This window comes from Myxocyprinus asiaticus, chromosome 5 (genome assembly GCF_019703515.2).
Source record: "Myxocyprinus asiaticus isolate MX2 ecotype Aquarium Trade chromosome 5, UBuf_Myxa_2, whole genome shotgun sequence".
NCBI lineage: Eukaryota > Metazoa > Chordata > Actinopteri > Cypriniformes > Catostomidae > Myxocyprinus > Myxocyprinus asiaticus.
This window is the reverse complement of record NC_059348.1, coordinates 48,531,402-48,558,097: the sequence shown is the minus strand read 5'-3', so window position 1 is coordinate 48,558,097 and position 26,696 is coordinate 48,531,402. Positions and strand designations below refer to the sequence as shown.

The following is a 26,696-nucleotide window of genomic DNA, read 5'->3' as shown; positions in this document are numbered from 1 at the left end:
ATTAAATTATCTTGTACAATATAATAAAGACTGTTTTAGTGACTCATCCGCTCCTGTTTAAAAGAACAGACCAAACAAAGTAGACTTGAAGACAAGGTGAAAGTTCATAATAGTTCACAAGATCTGAAGCTGAAGCTGAAGCTATATATATATATATGTAGGGCTTTACTGGTTGTTTAGATCAGTGTTACTATCAGAAATAATTAATAATTATTTCTGTAGTTATTAATTAATATTTAAATTAATTAATTGGATCTAACTCATTAAAACCTCATATGGGGCTCCAGTAAATGTAGTGTGCTACGTTTAGGAGCAAGTTTGGTTATTAGCAATAATTAATAATTATCAAAGATAATTACTAATTATTAAAATCAATAGAACATTGATGAGAATCAATGTTAGCTTTTTTAATCCTTTAAAATCAACAATTATCAAAGATAATCGTTAATTGTTAACATCGATGAAACATTAATTAAAATTAACACTGGCTTATTAATCATTCAAATTCAACAATCATCAAAGATAATTATCAATTATCAAAAATCAATAGAATATTAATAAGGATTAACATTGACGGGGCACCACCCTGGAATCAGGGACTAGTAACCAAATATTAAAACAGTCTCAATATTAGATTGTTTTCTTCCGAAGAATATCGATTTTCGGGGAAAAAAACAATGAATGAAGGTTTGAATCCGAGCACTGACATCCCGTCAGCATGACACAGGCCTATGCAAAATAAACCAAAACACTTCTCTTTGTAATATAAACAAAGTTTATTTATGCAGTAATATTAATTAATAATTAATACAATGCAGTCAATAAACTTCCGACTTACAACTACAAACTAAACAGTGATATGATTAGATATGGAAATAAAAATAACTCTATAACACAAAGGGTGTGTGTGTCTGACAGTGTGTGTAAGGAGGGATGCGCACAAAACAGCGGACGTGACTCTCGTGGAGAGTATGTCACGCGAGACTTCCGGCCAGGGAATATGACCGCGAATGGGGGCGGAGATGGCGTCTACCAGTTACCGCGTGTATCCGCTTGTATGATAGCTTAGGGACAAAGCTGGGCTTTAGCATTTAAGCTATCTACAAGCCAAAATGTGTGCCAGAATGTTTGTGAGGGGTCGCGTGCCTGTGTGTGTGTGTGTGTGTGTGTGTGTGTGTGTGTGTGTGTGTATGTGTGTGGTTAGTACGAGAGAGAGATTATCAAGTGACAGCCCTGAAGCTGATTTCGTGATAGCGGGAGAGAAAGCAGCTGTGCTCATCACTCAGAGATGCGGTTTTATGAGCGGGGCTCATAAAAGTCCTGCGTTATTTGACTCTAATGGATGAACTCAGTTTCTGTCTCACCCGTGACGGCGAAATTGCACAATCCAATTTGGTTGGACCACAATACAGCAAAACAAATTTGTGATAATTAATACCCTGAGTATTAATAATGAGCGGACATGGCGGTCCGTAAATTGTACAAGCAAAAACCTTGAAACACAAGAATAACACACTATAATATTCTATCTCTGGCCAGACGTAACCTCTTACTTGAATCGCATGAGGACACAGGTAGAATGTGTTTTCCTCCGTCCTTTAACTTTGACCTCGCTCTGTTGGCAGACGGTACGGCTGTTGATTGTCGGCGGGCGGTACGGCTGTTGATTCTCGGCGGGCTGGCGGAGAACTCAGAAATGTCGACTTGATTGAAGATGGAAGAGAAATCTTTAATCTCTTCACTTCTGTAGGCAAACGGATGAAGATGCAAATTGCTCAGCAGTCTCCTTCGGATCCGTTAGAGTGTTCGGTTGAACACAGAGTAATCTCAACTCATCCAGAGAGATGGAGATTGTATGGCTACAGTTTCAAGTCGGACATTACTTCCTTATGCCACGAGGTTGCACCTGAGAGCAGCAAAAAGCTGTGTCTATATTCGGTGAACTAAGTCGCTGGAAGTGAATTCTGGAAGCATTTCAGAATTATTTGAACTCCTGATGATGTCATGTTTGAGGGACATTCTGTTGTGTGCCTCGTCCAATAGGAGTTGAGAATTCGATCCTTTAGTAAGCAAGGCTTCATGGATTTGTAGTCTGTTTTGGACTCCCTTTGTTTGATTTTGGCGCAATTTTTATCAGTAAAATTTACGACATGGAATGTGTGGGAGCTGAGTTAGGTTTTACGACTTGTGTTAGGCCTGCCTTTGTCTTCTATCTGAATACATGAGGCCCAACACACATATATATATATATATATATATATATATATATATATATATATATATATATATATATATATATATATATATATATATGGGCATTTAAAAACCTTTCAGATCCACGGGGCTGGTAGCCAATCTCAATCAATCTCTTCCAATTTCCAAGTGTTTGATTTATAACTGTAGCGACAGATGTTCATACCCATTTTTTGTACACTTGGATCTTTAGCTTTAGATTTTAATAAAGAGACAAATTACATACTATGATAATTTATAGTACATTTAACCACATGCTGTCCATGTGGGCACAAGCAATGTGTATTAGTACTTATGAGAGAAACAATGATGAATTATCTGAGAGCACATTAACCTTATACACCATCTGACCTAAATGAAATTAGTTTCGTACTGTATACTGAGTCAGATTTCACAGTTTTATGCATGTAATCCAAGAAGCACAACGAGTCTGTTATTGAATCAAGCATGCATTCAGTGGAGTGAGTTTCATTCCGCAAGCAAGTTGGATTTATTTGGACATTTTTTGGAGGAACATTATGAGATTTTTAAAGGTTATGCTGCTGAAGTGTTTTAGCACTCAGGTATTCAGTCTAGTGCATGCACACTGGAGTCTTCTGCACAAATGGCACCAACATTAGCATGTGTATTAGATCATTCAGCTGTCAGCCGCATACAAAATTAAAGATTAAACTTCATCATTACATTTTCCATCATACATACAGTCCAGGACAATTCAGAAAAAGAAAAAAATATATATTTTCATCAGACTAGAACTAAAAAGACATCATTAAAAGATAGAAAAATAGCAATAACTATCTCTAAAGCTTAACATACATTTTTTTAACACTGCCCATTATCACTTCATACATGAAATCAAATACTGTATATACTTATATACACACTGATTAGCCTGTTTTATGCCCTTACCAAATATTTCTAAATAACACTGACTCCAAATATGCATATGAAATGTATTACTAAGAATAGATGTGATGGTGCCCATGCAGTTGATGTCACACTACACTTCTTGCTCCAATTACTTCCATTCGAATGCAAGTAAATGCAAGAAAGAGAAACAGAAGCACTTGTGAAGAAGTTTTGTCTTCTGTTAGGTAGCAAAGTTCAAGTTTGGTGAACTCTTACTTGCAAATTTGTACAGCTAAAAGTCGTTTGACCAAAAGAGGGTCTAAATGTCACACACAGACCTCTTGGCTCAACAAAAAGAATACAGACTTCAAAGCTGCGTGGCTTACAGTGTTGGTAAAGTGGAGCAGATACATTCTAAAATTATGAATTAAATATTATTTGTTATCTGTAATGTATTTTTGGTTATAAACAGAAGCCCTTGAGCATAAATTGTGACATCATATACAGCAGCCATTGGCCGTTGTGCTATTGTGTTGCACACAAGCTTTCAAAAAGTTGACAAATAACAACCTACAGACTACAGAATGTGCCGTAACGACACCCTCCATGCATCTGAAAGGTCAGCTGCTACTCCCACCCCACCTGTCCTGTTGTATGTGCCCAGACCGAGAGCACCAACTGCAACTTGTAAATGCCAAACACTCACTAAATGTTTTTTTCTCCAGACCACTGAACCTGCAAGAAACACAAGCACCTCCAGGCGCATAAAGAGCCCAGTTCAGCGCTTGACCTGTTACGCAGAAAATAACAGAGCATGCAGTCACAATCCTGGTGACATTTTTCACCTCAATCGCTCATTGGTGGGAAAAACTGGTATGAAATTTGTTGATGTAACATTAGATGTTCTTGACTTAAAGTAGTAGCTTACCCAAAATTGAAGATTCTGTCACCATTTACTCACCCTTTTGTTGTTCCAAACCAATATGACTTTCTATCTTCCGTGGAACAAAAAAAGCGATGTTAGGCAAAATGTAGGAAGTGACAATGAAAGTCAATGGTGACTGAAGCTAAAATACTGTCTAACATCTCCTTTTGTGTTCCATGGAAGAAAGAAAGTCACAACATGAGGGCGAGTAAATGATGAGAATGTATTTTGGGGTAAACTATTGCTTTTTCATTTTTTACTTAATTAATTTATTTATTAAGGGAAAGTAAAAGCAGATGATTTTAGTTGGGTTTAGACATTTAGGGGGGATTTGCTAAGAATGATTTGCACCTGCTTAAATGAGCTGTTTATTAGCATGTGCTCTCTGGTTTAGCGTCCCATTCACTAAATGAACTATGCAGATCAGCCAACAGTGCAAATGCGGCCACAAAAATTGTGCAGAACGCAATTTGCACATGTAATTCTGATTTTGTGGGCAGATTCTGAGAGCTACATAGCGGAGGATGCCGCAGACCACCATATTTTACACCCTGCCAGGACTGTACATCATCACTGTGATCCATATAAATCATCTCTTAAACATGCCGAAAGTGTGCTTGACTACACCGTGCATCTGGATATATGCCAGGCTATAATGCTCTTCTCCATCATTTGATCATTATTTGGTGAATTACTGCTGATATGATGGGTTGAAAATGTTCACAAACATCTATTTTTAATAAAATTCCTTTTACCACCTATTTTCACTCACGGTAATAGCGCAATCTAAATTGCGCTAGGCAATTTTTGCGAATAAAGCGCAATCTACAATTAGCCTAATTTACATAGAAATTAGGAGTGTTTGCGTGGAAAGGAATGACAATGACTTCATTTAAATACTCAAGACGCAGCGCAGTTTCAGTGCTGATTGCGGCTGCTAACATAGATTGCGGGTGGTTAGTGAATACGACGCAGGTTCACACTGAAATACCATGCACAAAAGTGCTGCAAATGTTTAGTGAATGTGCCCCTCAAATTCAACATGAAAAATTTCTGAAATTCAAAAAAAACATTTTAAGTAATTTTCTTTAAAGTATATCTCATTTTTGAAATCCAATACCTCAAGTTTCAAATCAGGTACAGATGCCTAATTTTAGATTATTATTTTATTTTTTCTCACTTTAGTTGTCCTGTAATATGATAATTAATTTATATTTTAATAGAAAGGCATTTATATTTTACAAGAAGTTAAAACACAAATATATATATATACACACATCCAGCCAAGACTCCAGAGTTGTCATACTAAAGTTCAGCTGCATGCACATAACCCTTGTTTGAACCGGCTTTTTAAAAAAACCTCTTTCACTTGGTCTTCAAGGATGAATTGAAATCCTGATTGGGCTTAAATTAATTAAGCCTGTATAAAATACCTTTCTTCCTGCACCTCAGCAGACCAGTGAGCTCAACATCTGCATCCTTCTTATTTTCCTGCTCTTTCTACCCCGATGGGCATTTCCATCAGGTGCAAGGAGAGCACAATTACTGCTTACCTCTGAGAGTCCTCCACTCAAGATGAGCCCATTAACAGCAAATTACTCATTACGTTCTCCAAAACAACAACAACGGAGGAGCACGTGGCTCTTAAATATCTGTCAAGACCACTATTTAACTGCCACGCATAGACGCCCAGCGGCCATTAGAACCGCCTGTTATTTGCGACTATTTATCTCTTTGTTCTGCTCTCGTACACTCAGAAGTAGGCTGGGAAAACATAAGAAATGTAATTCTGATTCTGGTTCCGTCTCAAATTCGTATGACTTTCTTTGGCAGAACACGAACCAAAAAATATTTAAAGGATATATGATGTTTGTTTGTGCATACAATGCAATTCAATGGGGTCCAAAAACTTCAAGCTCCAAAAAGGACATAAAGGCAGCATAAATGTATCCATACGACTCAAATGGTTTAATCCATACCTTCAGAAGCAATATGATCGGTTTTGGGTGAGAAACAGACCAGACTGAATCAGACAACACAGGAAGCATGGTTTTGCAAGTATTTTAGTATTGTGTTCCACCAGCAGTGGCACAGGAGTTTACTGCTGAAAACTGTTAGCGTAACAACAAAAAGTGAAAATATTTAGAATCTGGAAATGTATTATTTATTTATTTATTATTATTATTATTATTATTATTATTATTATTATTTTTATTATTTTTATTATTATTATTATTTATTTATTTATTTTTTTGCCGGTTCTGTATAAGAATTGGTTCTCTGAACTGGTTCCCAACCCTACTCAGGAGAAGAGGACAAAAAATGTATTCCTCTTAATGGCTGGGTGCTTGGCAAGCAGACGTCAGGTGTCTGATTTTGTGTTGATGATCTTGCTTGTTTACGCAGACTTCCAGCATCACAATAGAAACATTTAGACACTTTCGACAGATCTGGTGCAGTCATGAACTGCCTCTCTCCGACTCAATTCAGCTGGAAACAACTATCGCACTGAAGCAACAATTATGCCAATTAACTCCAATTATACTGGATCAAAACAAGCAAACTAACAGGTGAACAAGACAGGATTGATCACAGTTTAAGAGGAAATGGTGACAGTTTCCCTTTGGAGAAGAAGCGATAGTGAGAGAAAAAAGACACTGAGTACTCCGTCACATGCACAACTGGTTTTTGAAAAAAATATATGCAAGTCTGCTTCTGCCACTCTTTTCCACTGAGCTTTCTGGTTGGCTACACAATTGAAAGCCACTCCTACTACAATGATATTTGTCAAGTAGTAGAGTAGACAGACAGACAGACAGGCAAAGATGGATGGATGGACCTGACGGACGGATGGACAGACAGACAGACAGACAGACAGACAAACAGACAAATGATAACACTGTTAAAGGAACGATAGTCAGAGCAGTAGAGCAACAGACAGACAGAATGAAAGTGATAGAGCAATAGACAGACAGACAAAATGAGAAAACGATAGAGCGACAGAATAACAGACAGAAAGATACAAGGATAAAGCAATGGAATAGATATAACGATCAACAGACAGACATATCAGCGACTGAAAGACAGCACAGAATAGAAAGATCAACAGACAAAGAATGATACAACGACAGACAGACAGACAGACAGACAGAAAGACAGACAGACAGATAGATAGATAGATAGATAGATAGATTGATTGATTCCACATACAGCTGTACTCAAAAGTTTGCATACCCTGGCAGAAATTGTGAAATTTTGGCATTGATTTTGAAAATATGACTGATCATGCAAAAAAAAAAAAAAAAAACATTTTTTTTTAGGGATAGTGATCAAATGAAGTCATTTATTATCACATAGTTGTTTGGCTCCTTTTTAAATCATAATGATAACAGAAATCACCCAAATGGCCCTGATCAAATCTTTACATACCCTTGAATGTTTGGCCTTGTTACAGACACACAAGGTGACACACACAGGTTTAAATGGCAATTAAAGGTTAATTTCCCACACCTGTGGCTTTTTAAATTGCAATTAGTGTCTGTGTATAAATAGTCAATGAGTTTGTTAGCTCTCACATGGATGCACTGAGCAGGCTAGATACTGAGCCATGGGGAGCAGAAAAGAACTGTCAAAAGACCTGCGTAACAAGGTAATGGAATTTTATAAAGATGGAAAAGGATATAAAAAGATATCCAAAGCCTTGAAAATGCCAGTCAATACTTTTCAATCACTTAAGAAGTGGAAAATTAGGGGATCTCTTGATACCAAGCCAAGGTCAGGTAGACCAAGAAAGATTTCAGCCACAACTGCCAGAAGAATTGTTCAGGATACAAAGAAAAACCCACATGTAACCTCAGGAGAAATACAGGTTGCTCTGGAAAAAAAACGGTGTTGTTGTTTCAAGGAGCACAATATGACGATACTTTAACAAAAATGAGATGCATAGTCAAGTTGCCAGAAAGAAGCCTTTACTGCGCCACAAAAAAGCCGGGTGACGATATGCCCAACAACACCTTGACACGCCTCACAGCTTCTGGCACACTGTAATTTGGAGTGACGAGACCAAAATAGAGCTTTATGGTCACAACCATAAGCGCTATGTTTGGAGAGGGGTCAACAAGGCCTATAGTGAAAAGAATACCATCCCCACTGTGAAGCATGGTGGTGGCTCACTGATGTTTTGGGGGTGAGTGAGCTCTAAAGGCACAGGGAATCTTGTGAAAATTGATGGCAAGATGAATGCAGCATGTTATTAGAAAATACTGGCAGACAATTTGCATTCTTCTGCACAAAAGCTGTGCATGGGATGCTCTTGGACTTACCAGCACAACAATGACCCTAAGCCCAAGGCCAATTTGACCCTCCAGTGGTTACAGCAGAAAAAGGTGAAGGTTCTGGAGTGGCCATCACAGTCTCCTGATCTTAATATCATCGAGCCACTCTGGGGAGATCTCAAACGTGCAGTTCATGCAAGACGACCAAAGACTTTGCATGACCTGGAGGCATTTTGCCAAGACGAATGGGCAGCTATACCACCTGCAAGAATTTGGGGCCTCATCGACAACTTTTACAAAAGACTGCACGCTGTCATTGATGCTAAAGGGGGCAATACACAGTATTAAGAACTAAGGGTATGCAGACTTTTGAACAGGGGTCATTTCATTTTTCATTGTTGCCATGTTTTGTTTTATGGTTGAGCCATTCTGTTATAACCTACAGCTGAATATGAATCCCATAAGAAATAAAAGAAATGTGTTTTGCCTGCTCACTCATGATTTCTTTAAAAATGGTACATATATTACCAATTCTCCAAGGGTATGCAAACTTTTGATTACAACTGTACTTTTAAAAATCTGCACAAATCAGGGTGTTTTCACACTTGAGTCCTTTTTAAAAGAACCAAACTCAGACTCCTTTAAGTGGACCAAAAAGTGGACCAAGTGAAAAAGGATCCAGTTCTTTTTGTGTTCCCACTGTCTGGAACCATGTAAGTGGGCTCAGATCTATTTTAGTCAACTTTGCCAATTACAGGGTCTCAGTCCTTTTGGCATTCACACTCTGTTTCATTTGTGGGACTGAGCCCACTTTAAAAAAATATAATATTGATTATAATTATTATTATTAGGGTTATATTTAATGTTAAGAGTACAAGTAGCTCTACATATTAACTTATACAATAATTTAAACGTTTCATGCTCTCAAAACGAATAAGCAGCATGACCAGGTGTCTATGTTTAATAAAACTTCTTTTATTGATCTTTTGCATCAATATTATGTAATTGTGAAATTAGAAATGTAATGCAACAGAACTGAATTAATTGTATTATTATACTAAATATACTGGATTTAAAGGCAAAATTCAACATACAATCATGGTAGCTTAGTCTTATTAACGACAAACAATAAGATGAATCACGTTTAATGTTTAATCTACTGACAGCCTCGGGTTACTTCCGTAGTATATTCCTGTCGTAATTTCTTAAATTTCATGCGGCTTTCAAGGCATCCGGTTAAACCCACAAATCTTAATTTGCACAAAACACTAAATAAAGACCTTTTAGTTTGTTTCGTGTGCAGTTTATAATATAGTTTAATATGCTTCTCGCGCTGTCATCTCCTTGAAAACTGAACAAGCGGCTTGTCGCATGTCATCTTTACTGGTGTATGGTAAGGTGTCAGTGCCAAATATGTTTGGCATTACGCAAAAGGGAAAATCAAGTGAGCCCGGAGCGCATTGTGTTCACAATGCATGTTATTAGCTAACCAAACCACAGGCTACAAGCGAACCATACTCAGACCACCTGTCGAAATGGTTTCGGCTCGGTTCGCTTTAAAGGGGTCTGAGATTGTTTGGATTGTTCACGTATGGGCCAAAAATCCAGCGAACCGCGCTCAGACCCCTGAATCGAACCAAGTTTGAAAACACACAAGACTCATTCAATTTTCTGGTTAACATTGCAACAGCAGGTCCCTTGATGGGCTTGATGTCGTAACTTCTACTTACTCACCTGTACAGAAGGAACATTTGACCATTAAATATCACAGGAGAAACATTTTCATGGAAATGTATCCCAGATTGCTTTTGCTCCTTCAAAAAGACCAACAGTCAGTCTCAAATCCAAACCGAAGCTTCTAATCGACAGAGAGCAACAGACTGCACACACAGTATTTTCTGCTGAAAAGCTATGTTAATATATAGCTTTTGCTGCATATGGCACCCTTTTCAGGTTTCTAACCAACTGTTTCTGACTCTACAGAGTCTTCACACATCTAAACAAACACAAATACAATCCTTGTTCTCCATTCTCCAAGAGACAGAAGGAGACACTTCCTGTCTATACGTTTTGAAACATTTCTTTTTTTCTTTTTTTTTTTTTTTTCTAGAATCCTAACTAAAAAGATCCTAAAGTATTTCATAATATTTATTTATTTAAGTAGTGGTGCTTGCTAAGGCAAGCATTACAATTACTGTCACTCATAGTTTTGTTTTTCAAATCAGAATGGTATTTTGTACGAATGTGACCTTACTTTTAGGTTTTAATACTGAAAAACAATGACACATCACCTTTCAATTTTCACTTCTGTTGTGTAAAAACAAACAAACAAAGGAAACAGGAACCATCGGCAAACTGTGCCACAGATTCAAATTTGAATGTTTTGAGGGTGAAAATTTCCCCCGCACACTAAATAATCCACACATTTTTGCTTTGATCCGGGAGAAGGCTGCAGTAAAAACATCCTTACTCACAGCGTAACACTTCTGGGTGCCCTCGTTTCAGGACGGAATGTATTAAGGAATGGTGACACAATCAAGGCTGTTTTTCACGCTGGTCTCACTGATAAACATGAAAGCACCGAACCAGACGAATGCACCCCAGTGAGATCGGTTCAAACTTTTAACATACCAACTGCTGTGATGCTTCTGTAGCACTATTCAGTGAAAGCAGGAAATTGAGATCACAGGGGACGTAAAAGATGTGGGTAAAGATGGAGAAAGATGGCATGGCCTCGGAAATGAAAGAGGAGCTCTCAAGGAAATGATGAGGAAGTGTATCTTTTAGCGCTGGTTAAACTAGGTGATGTTTTCAATTTTGACTTCCTGCACAGTCCAGCGAGCAGGCCTAAATGTTGAAACTGAATACTTCCCTCTTCATATCCTTCCATCAGGCTATTGAGGACAAACGGCCATTTGGAGTCTTTTTCACACAAATGAACCCAAGAAACTAAGTGGTTAAAGTAAAAAAAAAGAATATATATATATATATGTATATATATATATATATATATATATATATATATATATATATATATATATGACCAGTTATCACCATAAAAAAAAAAAAGTTATGGCCACTTTCATACCGGTTTTAGCTGGTCACCGTTTATGACTTCACTAGTCAAGCTTGTCTACCTGGAAAAGCTTAACCTGCTTGTGCCAGAACACAAGTAACAGACAAGCATTAACCATCTAATAAATATGAGAGATAGACAGGTGAAAAATATAAGCTATTTCTTCCTTGTAAAAAAATCGAGACCAGCTAAGCTAAGTTGGTGACTAGCTTAAATGACCAGGTCTAAAAGCACTAAAAAAAAAAAACTTTTACTTTCTTTATTTTTTACTTAGTACTTTTTCTACTTTCTTTATTTTTTGGTGCTTCACTCCCGTATTAAAATGACAAACCTCCTGCTTGTTTTTCACGCATTATTAACTATTAAAAAATAATAATCTGGATCCATCAATTTTTGCAAATGTAAGTTTTTTTATTGAAAGTCTTCAAGAAAGTTGTTCCCCTTCAACTGCATTTTTTTGGACAAGAATGTTCTGAGGTCTTTCAATCTGGTTTTAGAGCACTATAGCACAGAATCTGCACTTTTAAAAGTTTGGAATGATGTTTTGCTAGCTGTAGATGCTGGAGACTCTGCAATACTGGTGCTGTTAGACCTTAGTGCAGCATTCGATACCATTAATCACAATAACCTTATAGCCCCGCTTGAACAGTCTGTGGGTATCTGAGAAACTGTTCTTGAGTGGTTTAAGTCATATTTAAGCAATATACATTTTTCACAATATTGCTGATTTTTCGTCTAGCATTGCTCCTCTTAACTGTGGGATCCCCCCAAGGCTCTATTCTTGCCCTCATGCTGTTTTCATTGTATATGTATTAGGTCTAATTTAACAAGCATGGCATTTATTTTCACTGCTATGCAGACAATACTCAAATCTATCTGCCTTTGAAAAATAAAAACAATACTACAGAGCCCCTACTGGCTTGTTTGGAGGATTTAAAATCTTGGATGGCTCTAAACTTTTTACACCTCAATGAAAACGAAACAGAGATTGTTGTGTTTGGGGCCTCTGATTGTGTTTACACTTCAAAATCTAACCTAGGCCCTCTAGCTCCCTACAATAAACCTATGGTGAAGAACTTTGGGGTACTATTTGACAGTTTTCTTAAATTTGACAACCAGATAAATTCTGTTGTCAGATCGATTTTTTTCCACTTAAGATTACTTGCCAAAGTTAAGCCTCTTTTTTCTTTTAATGATTTTGAGAGGGTGATGCATGCATTTGCTCCTTTGCATCTAAATTACTGTAATTCCCTTTATATAGGAGTCATCTTTGTCACGGCTGCAAATGGTTCAGAATGCTGCAGCTAGACTCCTGACGGGTACTCGTAAACGAGACCACATCTCCCCAATATTAGCATCTCTTCATTGGCTGCCGGTCCGTTGCAGAATTGATTTTAAGATCTTATTGTTTGTTTTTAAATCTTTAAATGGATTAGCACCCTGCTGTCTTTCTGACCTTTTACACTTACACAAGCCCCTTAAATCTCTTAGGTCATCTGGTCAGAGGATTTTGAGTGTCCCTAGGTCCCTAGGACCTAAAAGGAGACCGCACATTTGTAGTAGTGGCCCCAAAGCTTTGGAACAGACTACCCCTGCATATTAGAACAGCTCCAACGCTGTTATCTTTTAAATCTCAATTAAAAACTCATGTTTACTCCGAGGCTTTTAATTAATCATGAGCTGAGATTTGTTTGTCCCCTTGTTTAGTATGCTTATTTGATGTATTTATACTTATGCTTGTTATTGTTTTTATTTTTTTCCTCTACTTATTTTATTGTACAGCACATTGGTCAACAGTCTGTTGTTTTTAATTGTGCTTTATAAATAAATTGCCTTGCCTTTACCTATTACTGGTTATTAGTATAAGGTATGATTTGGGCACTTTTGTACTTGTTTTGGCTGACCACCAACCATGGGTACACTAGCCAAGCTGGTCTTCCTGCAACAATAACCTACTTAACCAGCTTGTCCAAGTAACAAGACCAGCATTGACCAGCAAGACCATCTTGGGAGTTTATGCTGGTCCAAAATGGACTATATTTCATCAGTTATTCAGTTGTTGAGGACTCTATTGATTAAAGGTGCTATATGTAATATTTTTACTATACTAAATCATAAAATGACCATAATATGTCATTAGAGAATTAGGAAACATGCTAAGTTGAAATACTGGCTTCTCAGATAACAATGCTACAGCCAGTATATCCTACTTTGAAGGTTCCATTCTGGGTCGGAATTTATGTTTATGTTTTGGCCTGTGTGATCCCTCCCACTGCCCACTCACCAATAGTAATTCAACACCGCCGGGTTGCCAGATTTGAACAAGTTTGCAGGCAAACAACACTGCGTGCTGCAGCCATGGAAGCCAGCAAATGAACTGGATCAGAGATAACAGATTCCACCCGACCTAAAAAGCCTCGCCATCCATCTAAAAACCACCATGACCAGAGGCGTAATAAAACAAGGATAAATACTGGAGATGCCTTTGTAAGATGGAGACAGCTTAAAGCCCAGAAATCCTTTAAAACGGATGCTGAGTTGGCAGACAACTCTACAATATATTGAATTTGCACTGCAGTAACCATTTAAAATGCTTGTTGTCAATCTTACATATAGCACCTTTAAATAAGCTTGTATAATGTTCCATAATCTTAATTGGTATCATAAAGGAATCATCACTTACCAGCCTGGTTGGTTGTGATGTCTATGGAGACATGCTGAGCAGGATACGGGCTTTTGTTGGTGACGCCATTGACCGCCTGGATCTCAAATGTGTAGAGTGTGTGAGCCAGTAGGTTACTGATGAAGACTCTGGTTTCGGTCAGACTCAATTGGTGGGGGAAAAATTCCACATTATCGTCGCAGTGAGAGCACGATCGCCGGTCTGCCTGGCATTTCTTACAAACAATATTGTAAACGACGTCCTCACGTCCGCCTGTCTCACGCGGAGAGTGCCACTCCAAAGTGACGGAGGTCTCGTTGACGATGGATATGATGTTCCTTGGCCCAGAGGGAACACCTGATGAAAAAGCAGGAAAATATGTAATAATATGTATTTACAATAGTTCAACTGATAAAGCATGATGCTAGCAACGGCAAAGTCATTAATTTGATTTCCAGGAAAAACACATATTGATAAGATGTATATTTGAATGCAATGTATTTTGCTTTAAAAGAAAGTGTCTGCTTTTGAATTAAATTTAAATACTGTCATTTGGATATCAACCAAACTGGAAGACTATGGTGCTAATGGAAAGTTGTAGATGGAAAATGGTTAAAAAAAAAAAAAAATAAATAAAAAAGATTAATTTGATACTAAAAAGAGACGACAATAACATGTGCACTCATCTATAATTTTGAAATTACAGTGTTGTAATTATAATGTAATTATAATGTAATTACAAGTCTTGCATAACCCTTTAATTGTACTAGCTTCTACAGTTGAATAATAGGAAATTACCCATTTTAGATCAATTTTGTGAAAGAAAATTACAGTGATATGCTAACAGTGAAATACAACATAAGAAAATGTATATCAGGATGAGAGTGGAAAAATTCTTTATGGAAAAATTTAAATTATTTTTGAATTTTCTATTCCTCTTCAAAATAATGCCTCAGTTTCATCACAAATATTCAGTTTTAATGCAACTTTAGAACAGCTTTCACTCAAAAATAGTGTGCAAAATGTCAGAAAGTGATATGTGACTGTTCATATTTGCCATGTGGTAAATGTTCTGATAAATATGTTCTACTCAACACCATGAAAGAGTAGAGAATGGATCTGTGTTGTGTGTTTCTGTTTAGCCATGGTTTTGTCCAAGAGAGATGTGTAACGGTTTATAATTACGATGCAGAGTGGTGGCCCCAGAGCGCCCGTACGTCAGCCCGCTACTCAACACCATGAACGACATTTCATCGACAGCCGGAATAAGGGATAAAAACAAGGTTTCAGTAATGCCTCTTTATCAGAACCTCCTGTATCCATTCCTACACATTTGGCTTTCCCACTACAGCTGCAGGGAAAGCCAGTATTTTGTTTCTGATAAAGCATTGCCTTCCCCAGAGCACAGAATATCCGGCCAGGAACTGAGGATTTACAGGCCATGGAGCAGTTGTGATGTTATTTAAAGAGATTGTTGACCCAAAAATGAAAATCCTGTCATCATTTACTTACCCTTATGTTGTTTCAAACCTGTATGGCTTTCGTTCTTGAATGGAACCTAAAATGTCCACCTTTCTGAGCCCCAAAATTACCAAAAAAAGCACCACAAAATGATAAAAAAAGTGGCCCATATCACTTGTGTTCTGAAGTATTCTACCGGCCAAAATATAAGTAATTACTAAAAGAAATTCTTGGATGGTGCTTTTGTGGGGAACTGATCATTATTTCTAGTCTGATCTTTTCAATTAATTATCCAGTTCACAGAACTGGTCTAAATTATTTGTTTAAAAATCAGACAGTACCGGTACTCAGGTTACATTCACTGACTCAAAGGAATAGTTCATCCAAAAAAGAAAATTCTCTCATAATTTTTCCACCCTCAGGCCATCCCAAATATGTATGACTTTCTTTCTTCTGCAGATTTGTTTTACGTGAATGGTGGCCAGAATTTAAAAAAAATAAAAAAAATTAAAAAAATAAAAATAAAATAATAATAATTAAAAAAAAAAAAAGGGACATAACGTCATCATAAAAGTAAACCATATGACTCCAGTGATTAAATGCATGTCTTCAGAAGCTATATAATTGGTGTGGGTGAGAAACAGATCAATATTTAAGTTTTTTTTTTTTTTCACTTCCACATTTTTCCTCTTTTGTTTTTTGGCAACTCGTATTCTTTGTGTATATCTCCACCTACTGGTCAGGGCTGGTCAAAGGTGGAGGTTTATTGTAAAAAAGGACTTAAATATTGATCTGTTTCTCATTCACAGCTATCATTTCGCTTCTAATGACAGATTTAACAACTAGAGGATCTTATGGATCATTTACTCAACCTCATGCCATACAAGATGTGTATGACTTTCTTTCATCTGCAGAACACAAACGAAGATTTTTAGAAGAATATATCAGCTCTGTAGGTCCATACAATGTAAGTGAATTACAAAATTTGTAAGCTCCAAAATCCAAATAAGAGCAACATAAAAGTACTCCAAATGGCTCTGGTGGTAACTCCGTATCTTCTGAAGCAATACGATAGGTGTGGGTGAGAAACAGATCAATATTTAGGTCCATTATTACTATAAATTCTCCTCCCTGCTCAGTCAATCTCCACTTTACTTTCACTTTCTCATTCTTCTTCTTCTGTTTTTGGTGATTCATATTCTTTGTGCATATCCCTGGGCAGGGGGAAGAACTTATGATAAAAAAAAAAAAAAATATATATATATATATATATATATATATATATATATATATATATATATATATATATATATATATATATATATACACTTAAATATGAATCTGTTTCTCACCTACACCTATTATATTGTGTCTGAACACATGGTTTCAACCACTGGAGTCGTATGGATTACTTTTATGCTCCCTTTATGATGATTTTGGAGCTTCATAATTTTGGCACACATTCACTTGCATTGTGAGGACCTACAGAGGTCATTTGTGGTCTGCAGAAGAAAGAAAGTCATACACATCTGAGATGCCAGGAGGGTGAGTAAATCATGAGAGAATTTACATTTTTGGGTGAACTATTCCTTTAACTCCACAGAAGAAAGTCATACTGTTTTGGAACGACATGAGAATGATAGCCAGAAAAAGTTCTGGATCAAATGTTCAGAGGCATAGAGTTCTGATTTTCGTGACTGCTTCAGAAACAGACACTTCTAGGAGAACTTTTGAGTGACTACTCTTTGAAATATCAAACTTCTGGACGTGCGATGGGAAATCTGGTGAGGAGACATTCCAGCACTTGAAGTAAGAGCTGAATGTTTCACTCAAGCTGAGACACAATGAGCTATTGTGGAGGCAATGACCTGTGGGATAGATCAGGGGCTACTGGGACCCCAAATAAGGAATGTTGATGACAGAAGTGACCTCGAACTCTGGTGAGTGTGATGATTAGCCAATGAAGGGGCTTAAACTTTAGCAGATGCGACTGCCACTAAGTAAAAATGTATTTATATAGCGCTATTCCAGACAGTTGTCACATAGTGCTTCACAGTAAAAAAATAAATAAAATTAAATAAAATAAAAATAAAAAACACAATAAAGCAGTATAAACATAAACAAGACAGAAGATAACAAAACATTACAACATAACACACAGGCATAAAATAAAACATTGCTACAGCTCTGAAATTGAATTATAAAGTAGGCCCACTGGAATATGCACACTTTTTCCTTTGTTCTGCACCGATTGCTTTGAAAAATATGTAGAATTCTGCGTGATGGATTTAAATATAGTAAAATGAGTTAAGATTAAAAAGTCTCATTGTTAGTTGAAAGCATTGTCAAATTCGCCAAAATTTTTCAAGGAATGTTCCAGGTTCAAAGTTAAGCTTTATTGACATCATCTGAGGCATAACATCAAAAGAAAATCATACAAAATAATGTTGATTCATCCCTTTTATACACTACCGGTCAAAAGTTTTGAAACACTTGACTGAAATGTTTCTCATGATCTTAATCTTTTGATCTGAAGGCGTATGCTTAAATGTTTGAAATTAGTTTTGTAGACAAAAATATAATTGTGCCACCATATTAATTCATTTCATTACAAAACTAAAATTTAATTAAAAAAAGTTTTTGAAATTGATGACTTGGACCAAATAATAAAGAAAAGCAGCCAATAAATGCCCAACATAGATGGGAACTCCAATACTGTTTAAAAGCATCCCAGGGTGATACCTCAACAAGTTAGTTGAGAAAATGTCAAGAGCACATGTCTGCAAAATCTAGGCAAAGGGTGACTACTTTGAAGATGCTAAAATATAACACAGTTTTGATTTATTTTGGATTTTGTTTAGTCACAACATAATTCCCATAGTTCCATTTATGTTATTCCATAGTTTCATGACTTTACTATTATTCTAAAATGTGAAAAAAAAAAATAAATTATATATATATATATATATATATATATATATATATATATATATATATATATATATATATATATATATAAATGAAAAAAGTTAGTTTATAAAAATACAATTGTTCATTTTTAGTTCATGTTAGTTCATAATGCATTAACTAATGTGAAAGTAGTCATTTTTTCATTTTAAAACTATAAACTTTGAAATTAAAATTAACCAAGCTTAAAACTGTAAGTGTTGTATAAGTATTATTAATTATTAGTTCATGTTAAATAATGTTAGCAAGTACAATGATTTTGTAAAGTGTTACTGTTATATCTAATATTTCAACTGCTGCCATTACAATTTAAAGTCAGTAAACCTGCTGTAAATCTTCTGCGTGATACAGTGTAAGGATCCCAGAAAGAGATGTGATCCGTAACTCTCCATAAAAAGTACAGTTTACCCAGAGCTTCCTCCACCACATACAATTAACTGATTCTTGAGATAAGGGACAAAACATGTCCTACATACAAAAATTCATAATAATAAAAATACTGAAAAAGTTCAATCTAAAGGAAATGTGTATACTCAGCATTTATTACTTATATATATATATATTTTTTAAATAATTTCATTAGAATTGTTTAAAATGCATGCTTTATATTTGGAAGCACATGTAACTTAACCTGTCCTCAGCAAGAAGTCACTATATTAAACTGTCAAACAAAGTGTTTAAAAATTAAACAAATTCAGAAATATAAATATAAAATGAAAGGTAGGGATATGTAAGATATCAAACAATATATAAAGTGAAAAAAAAACAAAACTGCCTGTTAATGTCGTGTCCTTACTTAGCATCATTTTTTTAATTTAATTTTTTATAATCCTGAATAAATCTGTTACGGTCAGCTATAACTCTGAGTAACCCTTTCCCACTTCCTGCTTATGGTGAATGCAACAGTAGGACACATGATCTGGTAATTTTATATTTATTTCAATATTTTAAACAAACAATGTTTACGTCTCTGTGGTCACAGCTTCAACAAGTCAACACGTCATCCTATTGTGATAATTTCTGTTAAGAATTGTAAAATAATTTTTGCATTTGGGTTAAAGTTATAGAGGCAGCTTTAACTGAGGAAAATATAAATTAAAAAAAATAATTGTCTTTAGAGTACAACACATTAAGATGGAAAAATATTGAATTTAGTTAACTGTCAGAATTTTCAGAATTTGGCTGACGATTAATTGTCAAACAAAGAATTTCGATTAAGTTGATTAATTGTTTAGGGCTTTCACGATTAATTGTCATAAAATTTCATATTTATTAAGTTGCATTTGTGCTTCATACACCATAAGAACTCATTTTTACACATTTTCCTTCAAATATATAAATCAAGTAAAAAAATAGGGATATATGATTTGCTTTTAAGGCTTTAAAAACTTTTGAATGACATTACATTTTTTTCCATTATCAAAATATTTGGTCCATATTAAATGTACTTTGTTGTTTTTAGAACTCAAATTGTTATAAAACATATGATATCAAATTTTGATTATATTATATTATATTCTTTGATTAAACCCAAGTGCCTTATTTCTCATTAAGCAAAACCTTTGAGATTATGTTTCATCATTGCATCACTCCACAGAAATAGAGTAAGCGTGCCTCTCCACCTCTGTTTCACTGCATCATTAACACTGCATGTATAAACCCCCTATGACCAGTTATATTTGTCATTACATGATCGATTAAAATGATGCCGGAGTGCTTTGCGTTCACTCTGAAATTACATATTTGTTTGTTTATATTTTCGCGAGAGTTTGGCATGAGTCTCTACTGATGGCATGCACATCTGAGCGCTTGAGGAGTGTTTCACGTGCTCTTCCGGAAAGGAGCTGATATGGTTGACGTCCGCGGTGCTGCTCAGTGACGCTCGGAGTTCAACTGAATGACACACAAATGGCATGGTGTTCATGACATTTATATATTCCCTTAAGATTCTTTGTCTTTTATTACTTTTCCACGGTGTATTATCATGCAGTAGCACACTGACATAGTGATTAATGCATGTCGTCATGAAATCAGAGACCCTCCCCTCAAAATCCGAACACAAGTGGTCACAGAAGCCACATCTGAGTGACCAGGTGCAAACAGAGATGCATCTCGCCTGGCCACATTTGAACGGATCACCCGAGATTAATCTTAATACAAGATGTAAATGGGGTCCATGCAACTGCTTTAAAAAAAAAAAAAAAAAAAAAAAAGAGCTAATTTCTGCTGTTAAACCCTCCAGAACATTGGACCCATAGACTTCCATTGTTATGTGTATTACTGTAACTTTTTTTGTTGTTTTAACCTGGAAGATCATGTTAGTAGAGGTAAAACAAGCAGGCACAAGTATGGAACTTTGGGAATGTTGGATGCTCCAATTCTGGAAAAATCTGTGTAGATTCCGTGTGTGCCTATAGCTGTTAGTTTGTCAGGAAGCATGTTGAAGTAAGGTATATGCTTTTACAAAGTTTGTTAGGCATTGTGAAGGGCTATAAAGCTGTGGACATTTTTGCTCTGTTTGCAGTCAGTGTTATATTCGGTCACTTAGCTGGTCACTATTCAAACAGCAGGGTTTTGCTTATACTACAGATAACCCCCAAAGCACTGTTTGATTAGGTGCTACGGCAGCAAAGATGTCTTACTCACTATATCTCACAGTCAGGCTTAAGAGAAGGGAAGAAAAAAGCTAAAGAAAAAGGGAGTGAGAGACTGTGAAGCAAGGAGAAAAAAGCAGGAGCGAGAAGAGGGGAGCCATATCTGGAACTAGGCCAAAATAAATGTGCGTGTGTATGTGTGCGCACATCTAAGTGAAAAGAATGAGGCCATGAGATATAGCCAGTTCTGACACAATTAGTCGGCTCCCAAAGGAAACCAAAGCACACTAAGAGCAAGTTCATTACATGCCAACAAACAACAACTGACAGAATATGGAGAATTGCACTGTAATTTTTGCCCCCACAATATATACACTGTGTGTGTGTGCATATGTGTGTGTGTGTGTATGTGTGTTCAGGGAAAGACCACTGCTGTGGGACAGCACTTTGCTTTTGCTTGCTCTGCATTAGACAAGCCAAAATGCACGTAACATTGAGGAATGACGTTTTGCCTGCATGAAACCTTTGAAAGGGCTGTAAAATCTCAAACCCATGGGCCGAACACAATGGTTCTTACTGTACAGCTCCAAATGTAGTGTTGTTTTAATTGTACTTTACTTCCTGTCAAACAAACTTCCCCTGAGCCTGGTACCCTACAGGAGATGAACAACAGTTCTGTGTAGTGAATAACGCACAGCGCCTCCTGCAGGTTGGGGAACAATTAGACTGTGTGATGCAACCTGGTCTCATAGAAAAAATTTACTATACCAGTCTTTATGCAAAATGAATTTTACGTGGCTTGTTGTACGTATCGTGCCACTTTCCTGGTGAAATGAACACTAGAGGTGCTACAGCAACGAGTTTAATTCCACTTCACAAGTAAAATGGCAGATTATCAGTTCATAAACACGTACTTTTTCGTCCTGTCCCTCACACAATTCTATCTTATTTAAACACTTTTAATATAGTGCATGACATGTCAGGTGATACATTTTAACGTTGGTGTTATATAACTAACAACTTGAGGGTGAGCAAATGATGGCAGAATATTCATTTTTGAATATTCTGGGATCAATAAAAGTTAAGCTCAATTGACAGCATTTTTGGCATAATGTTGATTACCACAAAAAAATTATTTTGACTCGTCCCTCGTTTTGTTATTAAAAAAAAAAAAAAAAAAAAAAAAGCAAAAATCTGGGTTACAGTGAGGCACTTACAAAGGAGGTGTATGGGGGCCAATTTTGGACATTAAATACTCGTTTTTTCTAACCTTTAGCCACAAGACATAAACAATATGCGTGTTAACAATTTTAGTGTGATAAAAAAAATCACTTACTAACCTTTTATGTGTAAAGTTATAGCCAATTTTACAACTTTGTTGCCATGACGATGCAATGTCAACAAACCCCCAGACCCTAAAATAACTGTAAAAATGACAATTTAAACAACTTTACAGCTCAAATAATGCATGAGTTTTAATAGAATAATTAATGTAAGTGCTTTAATAAAATGATAAGCTTCACATTTAAGCCTTTAAACTCTCCAAAGATTGGCCCCATTCACTTCCATTGTAAGTACCTCACTGTACCTCAATACAGGATCTCTGTAAACATTTCAAGAAAGAGTCTCTTAACATGATGCCTGTGCTAACGAAACACAGACAATATACACTTCTTGTAGTTTCAAGCTCACACATGAAGACACACACAGATGCACATGCTGTGTTTGCGATGCTCTCTACAAGATTAAAACCAAATCATGTGAGTGGGTATCAAAGCATCAGAGATGTGAGGATGTATCGGAGACACTGAGAGCGACAGACACACTGAGGAACAGTGACAGGCCTGAGCACACTAATCTTGAAATGGACATGTGGATGATAAGGAATCGACTGGCTGCCGCCGCAGGTGGATTTACCGCACATTTAACTCTCTCTCTCTCTCTCAGACACCTTGGCAAAGGGCCAACCAGACCTCTGCTTTCACTTCCTGTCTAGTACGATGACTATGAATTGGTCTTGATTTACACAATCTTTGAGTTTTACATCTCAGTTCCGTCTGACTCTCTATTTCTAATCATCTCTTAGTATGTAACTTAAAGAGACAGTTCACCCAAAAATGAAAATTCTCTTATCATTACTCACCCTAATGCCATCGCAGATGTGTATGACTTGTGTTCTGCAGAACACAAATGTATGATTTTTAGAAGAATATTTCAGCTCTGTAGGTCCATATAATGCAAGTACTGTGAAGGGGTGCCAAAATTTGGATGCTTCAAAAAGCACAAAGGCATCATAAAAATAATCCATTCGACTCCAGTGTTTTAATCCATATCTTCAGAAGGGATATGATAGGTGTGGGTGAGAAACAGATTAATATTTAAATCCTTTTTTTCTTCAAGAACTTCTTCTCCCTGTCCAGAAGGGGGTGATATGCATGAAGAATGTGAATCAAAAACACAAGAAGAATAATTTGAAAGTGAAAGTTAAAGTGGAGACTGACTGAGTAGGGAGGTGAATTAATAGTAAAAAAGGAATTAAATATTGATCTGTTTCTCACCCACACCTATCATATCACTTCTGAAGACATTGATTTAACCACTGGAGTCTGATGGATTACTTTTATGCTGTCTTATGATTTCAAAATGTTGGCACCCATTCACTTGCATTGTATGGACCAAAAGAGCTGAGATATTCTTCTAAAAATCTTAATTTGAGTTCAGCAGATAAAGAAAGTCATACACATCTGGAATGGCATGAGTGTGAGTAAATGATGAGAGAATTAAAATTTTTGGGTGAACTATTCCTTTAAAGCGATGGTTCGCCCAAATTTGAAATTCTCTAATTATTTACTCACCCTCATGTTGTTTCAAACCTGTATGACTTTTATCTGTGAAACACATATAAAAAGGTGTTAGACAGAATGACAGAAAGAAGCACACTCATATATGGTACTGGTTCATGTCCAGTTCACAGACACATAACAACACTAAGGCGATTGCTCTATGAGAGATCCCTGGAGAACAGCTCCACCTCTATAGATTTCTCTGAGCCAGTATATACACACATGCACGCACGCACGCAAACACAGAAGGATGACCTGTAGGAGTCAGTGGTGTGTGAACAGGTGTGGTGACCAGTATTGTAAAGCAGTGTAATTTCTTTGCTGCTGTTAATCCTCTCCTGGCGATGTCTGACTGTCTGTGATTCTGCTTTGAGCTTAAGCCTGTGTACACACAGAAACAAACTCACTGTCGTCAACAACTGGCATGTAGTGCAGTACTACAAACTGTTTCACACAAACACAAGCAGACGTGCTCAACCATATATTTCTGTGGATTATATCTATATAAATAAGGCGAGTTTGTGTCTTTCAACATACCCAAGCATTAAGTTAACTCACACTAAATATTCAGGATATATTTGTATTTAATCGGAGTTACATTTGTATATTCATGGTCTAAATGTATATATTAACATTTATAATTATATTAATTGTTATATTTATATATTCAGGTTTTACAACAATATATTCAGGATTTATAACTATACTATGTACTCAGATTAACAGCTATATATTCAGATTTATAACATCTCCGGTTACCCATGTAACCTCGATTCCCTGAGATGAAGGGCACGAGACACTGCAGTAAATACTTTTAGGGAATTCCTTCTCTGATGACTTAGTTAAAGCCCTTGTATAATATCGGCAATCTTATGATTGTTAATGGTGTTTGAGCCCCGCCCCTTTAGGCGCACAGTTGGCCTATGTAAGCAGGTGTGCAAACACCATTTCTTCAGAATTTTATGACTGAAGGACAACAACGCATCACTCGTATCTAGAAACACTGAAGTTGCAGTGCGGCCAGGCCTCGTTCTCTTCATCTCAGGGAACCGAGGTTACATGTGTAAATGGAGACGTTCCCCATAGATTCAGTTCACTCAACATTTAGTAAAAACATTTGGGGAACGAAGTCCCATCACGCCGCACTACATGACGTCATACCCCGAGAGATACAGTACACCAGGGTATAAACACTTGTAAAAGAATATGTATATGAGGTCACAGGTCCGCCAGGCGGTGTGAGGAGGCAGACGAGGAATGAGGATCTAAATACAGCTTTTAAATGGAAACCAAAGATAAACAAAGTACTTAGAATAAAACGAAACAAAACACGGGAAACCAGGCACAGAACGTGACAACACATGTGAAGACTGACAAAGCAACCAGGGGAAACAAGGGCTTAAATACAAATGGCCAAACAAGGAAACGAGGAACACCTGGGGAAAACAATCAGGGGAAAACCAATCATGAAATGAAACTACAAAGGACTACAAAATTAACAGGAAAAAGGAACGGGGAACTAAACAAGAATTTCAAAATAAAAGTCTAAGCAAAAACACAGGGAATACGTGACAAAGCTCCCCTTTTAAGGAGCGGATTGTTGATAGGAATTGCACCCAAGAATTTCACACACCATTGCACTTGTGTATATGGCTGTGTGACAATAAAAGTGATTTGATTTGATTTTGATTTGATTCCAGATGCTCCAAAAACAAAACAAAAAACCAAATTGTCCATGGGGTGTGGGGGAAAACAGGTAGTTCAGGGGGCACAAGGGAAGCAGAGGAACAAGGCAAAGTCAGGGAGGCTTGGGAACAAAGTGGAGCAGGAGGGATGGAGAACCAGGGTGACGCTGCAGGCTCGGAGGACCAAGTAGACCAGAGCAGATCAGGCGGATGGCCAGGAGACCAAGGAAACCAGAGCAGATCAGGCGGACAGCCAGGAGACCAAGGAGACCAGAGCAGATCAGGCGGATGGCCAGGCAACCAAGGAGATGACCTCAAGGTGGGGACTGGGTCAGGAGTCCTGGGAGGCAGCCGCAGGGCCGAGACAGGGTCAGGAGGCCTGGGAGGTGGCCGCAGGACAGGGACAGGCAGCGGAGCCGCTGTAGGAGGAGTCTCTGGGGGAACGGGCAGAGCCGCAGGAGGAATAGTCTCTGGGGGAGTGGGCGGAGCCATGGCAGGCTCTGGGGGTGAAGCCGTGGCAAGCTCGAGGGGCGGAGCCGTGGCAGGCATAGCTGTGGCAGGCTCGAGACAAAGAGTCCTGGAGGAATGGGAAACAACCTCCGTGGTTGCGAACATGGGAAAAGACTCGGGAACGACCTCCATGGTCGTGGGCATGGGCAGAGACTCGGAAACGACCTCCATGGTCGTGTTCATGGGATGAGACTTGGGAACGACCTCTGTGGTCGAGAACATGGGCAGAAACTGGGAAACGACCTCTGTGGTCATGGGCATGAGCGGAGACTCAGGAACGACCTCTGTAGTCGTGGGCATGGGCAGAGACTCGGAAATGACCTCTGTGGTCGTGAACATGGGCAGAGACTCAGGAACGACCTTTGTGGTTGTGGGCATGGGTGGAGACTCGGGAACGACCTCCGTGGACCTCCGTGGTATATGGGAAAAACTTGGGAACACAAACTTTTCTTCTTCTCCTCCTCCGGATGGTCGAAGTTGACAACGCTGGCTATGGGACGGACAAGGCTGGCAATGCAGGCTCTGGGACGGACGAGGCTTCTAGCTCATTGACCGTGGCAGGCATGGGCGTTGGCTTGTTGGCCATGGCAGGCGTGA

At 37.4% G+C, this 26,696-nt stretch overlaps 1 protein-coding gene across 1 annotated transcript in view; it reads right to left on the bottom strand.

The window, feature by feature from the left end:
- LOC127441099 (ephrin type-B receptor 1-B-like) overlaps window positions 1–26,696 on the bottom strand; it is a 421,097-nt gene that overhangs the window by 109,968 nt on the left and 284,433 nt on the right. Inside the window, exon 5 of the mRNA XM_051698281.1 lies at window positions 14,061–14,396. Coding sequence (XP_051554241.1) covers window positions 14,061–14,396 — 336 coding nt within the window. The remainder of the gene's footprint in view (window positions 1–14,060; window positions 14,397–26,696) is intronic.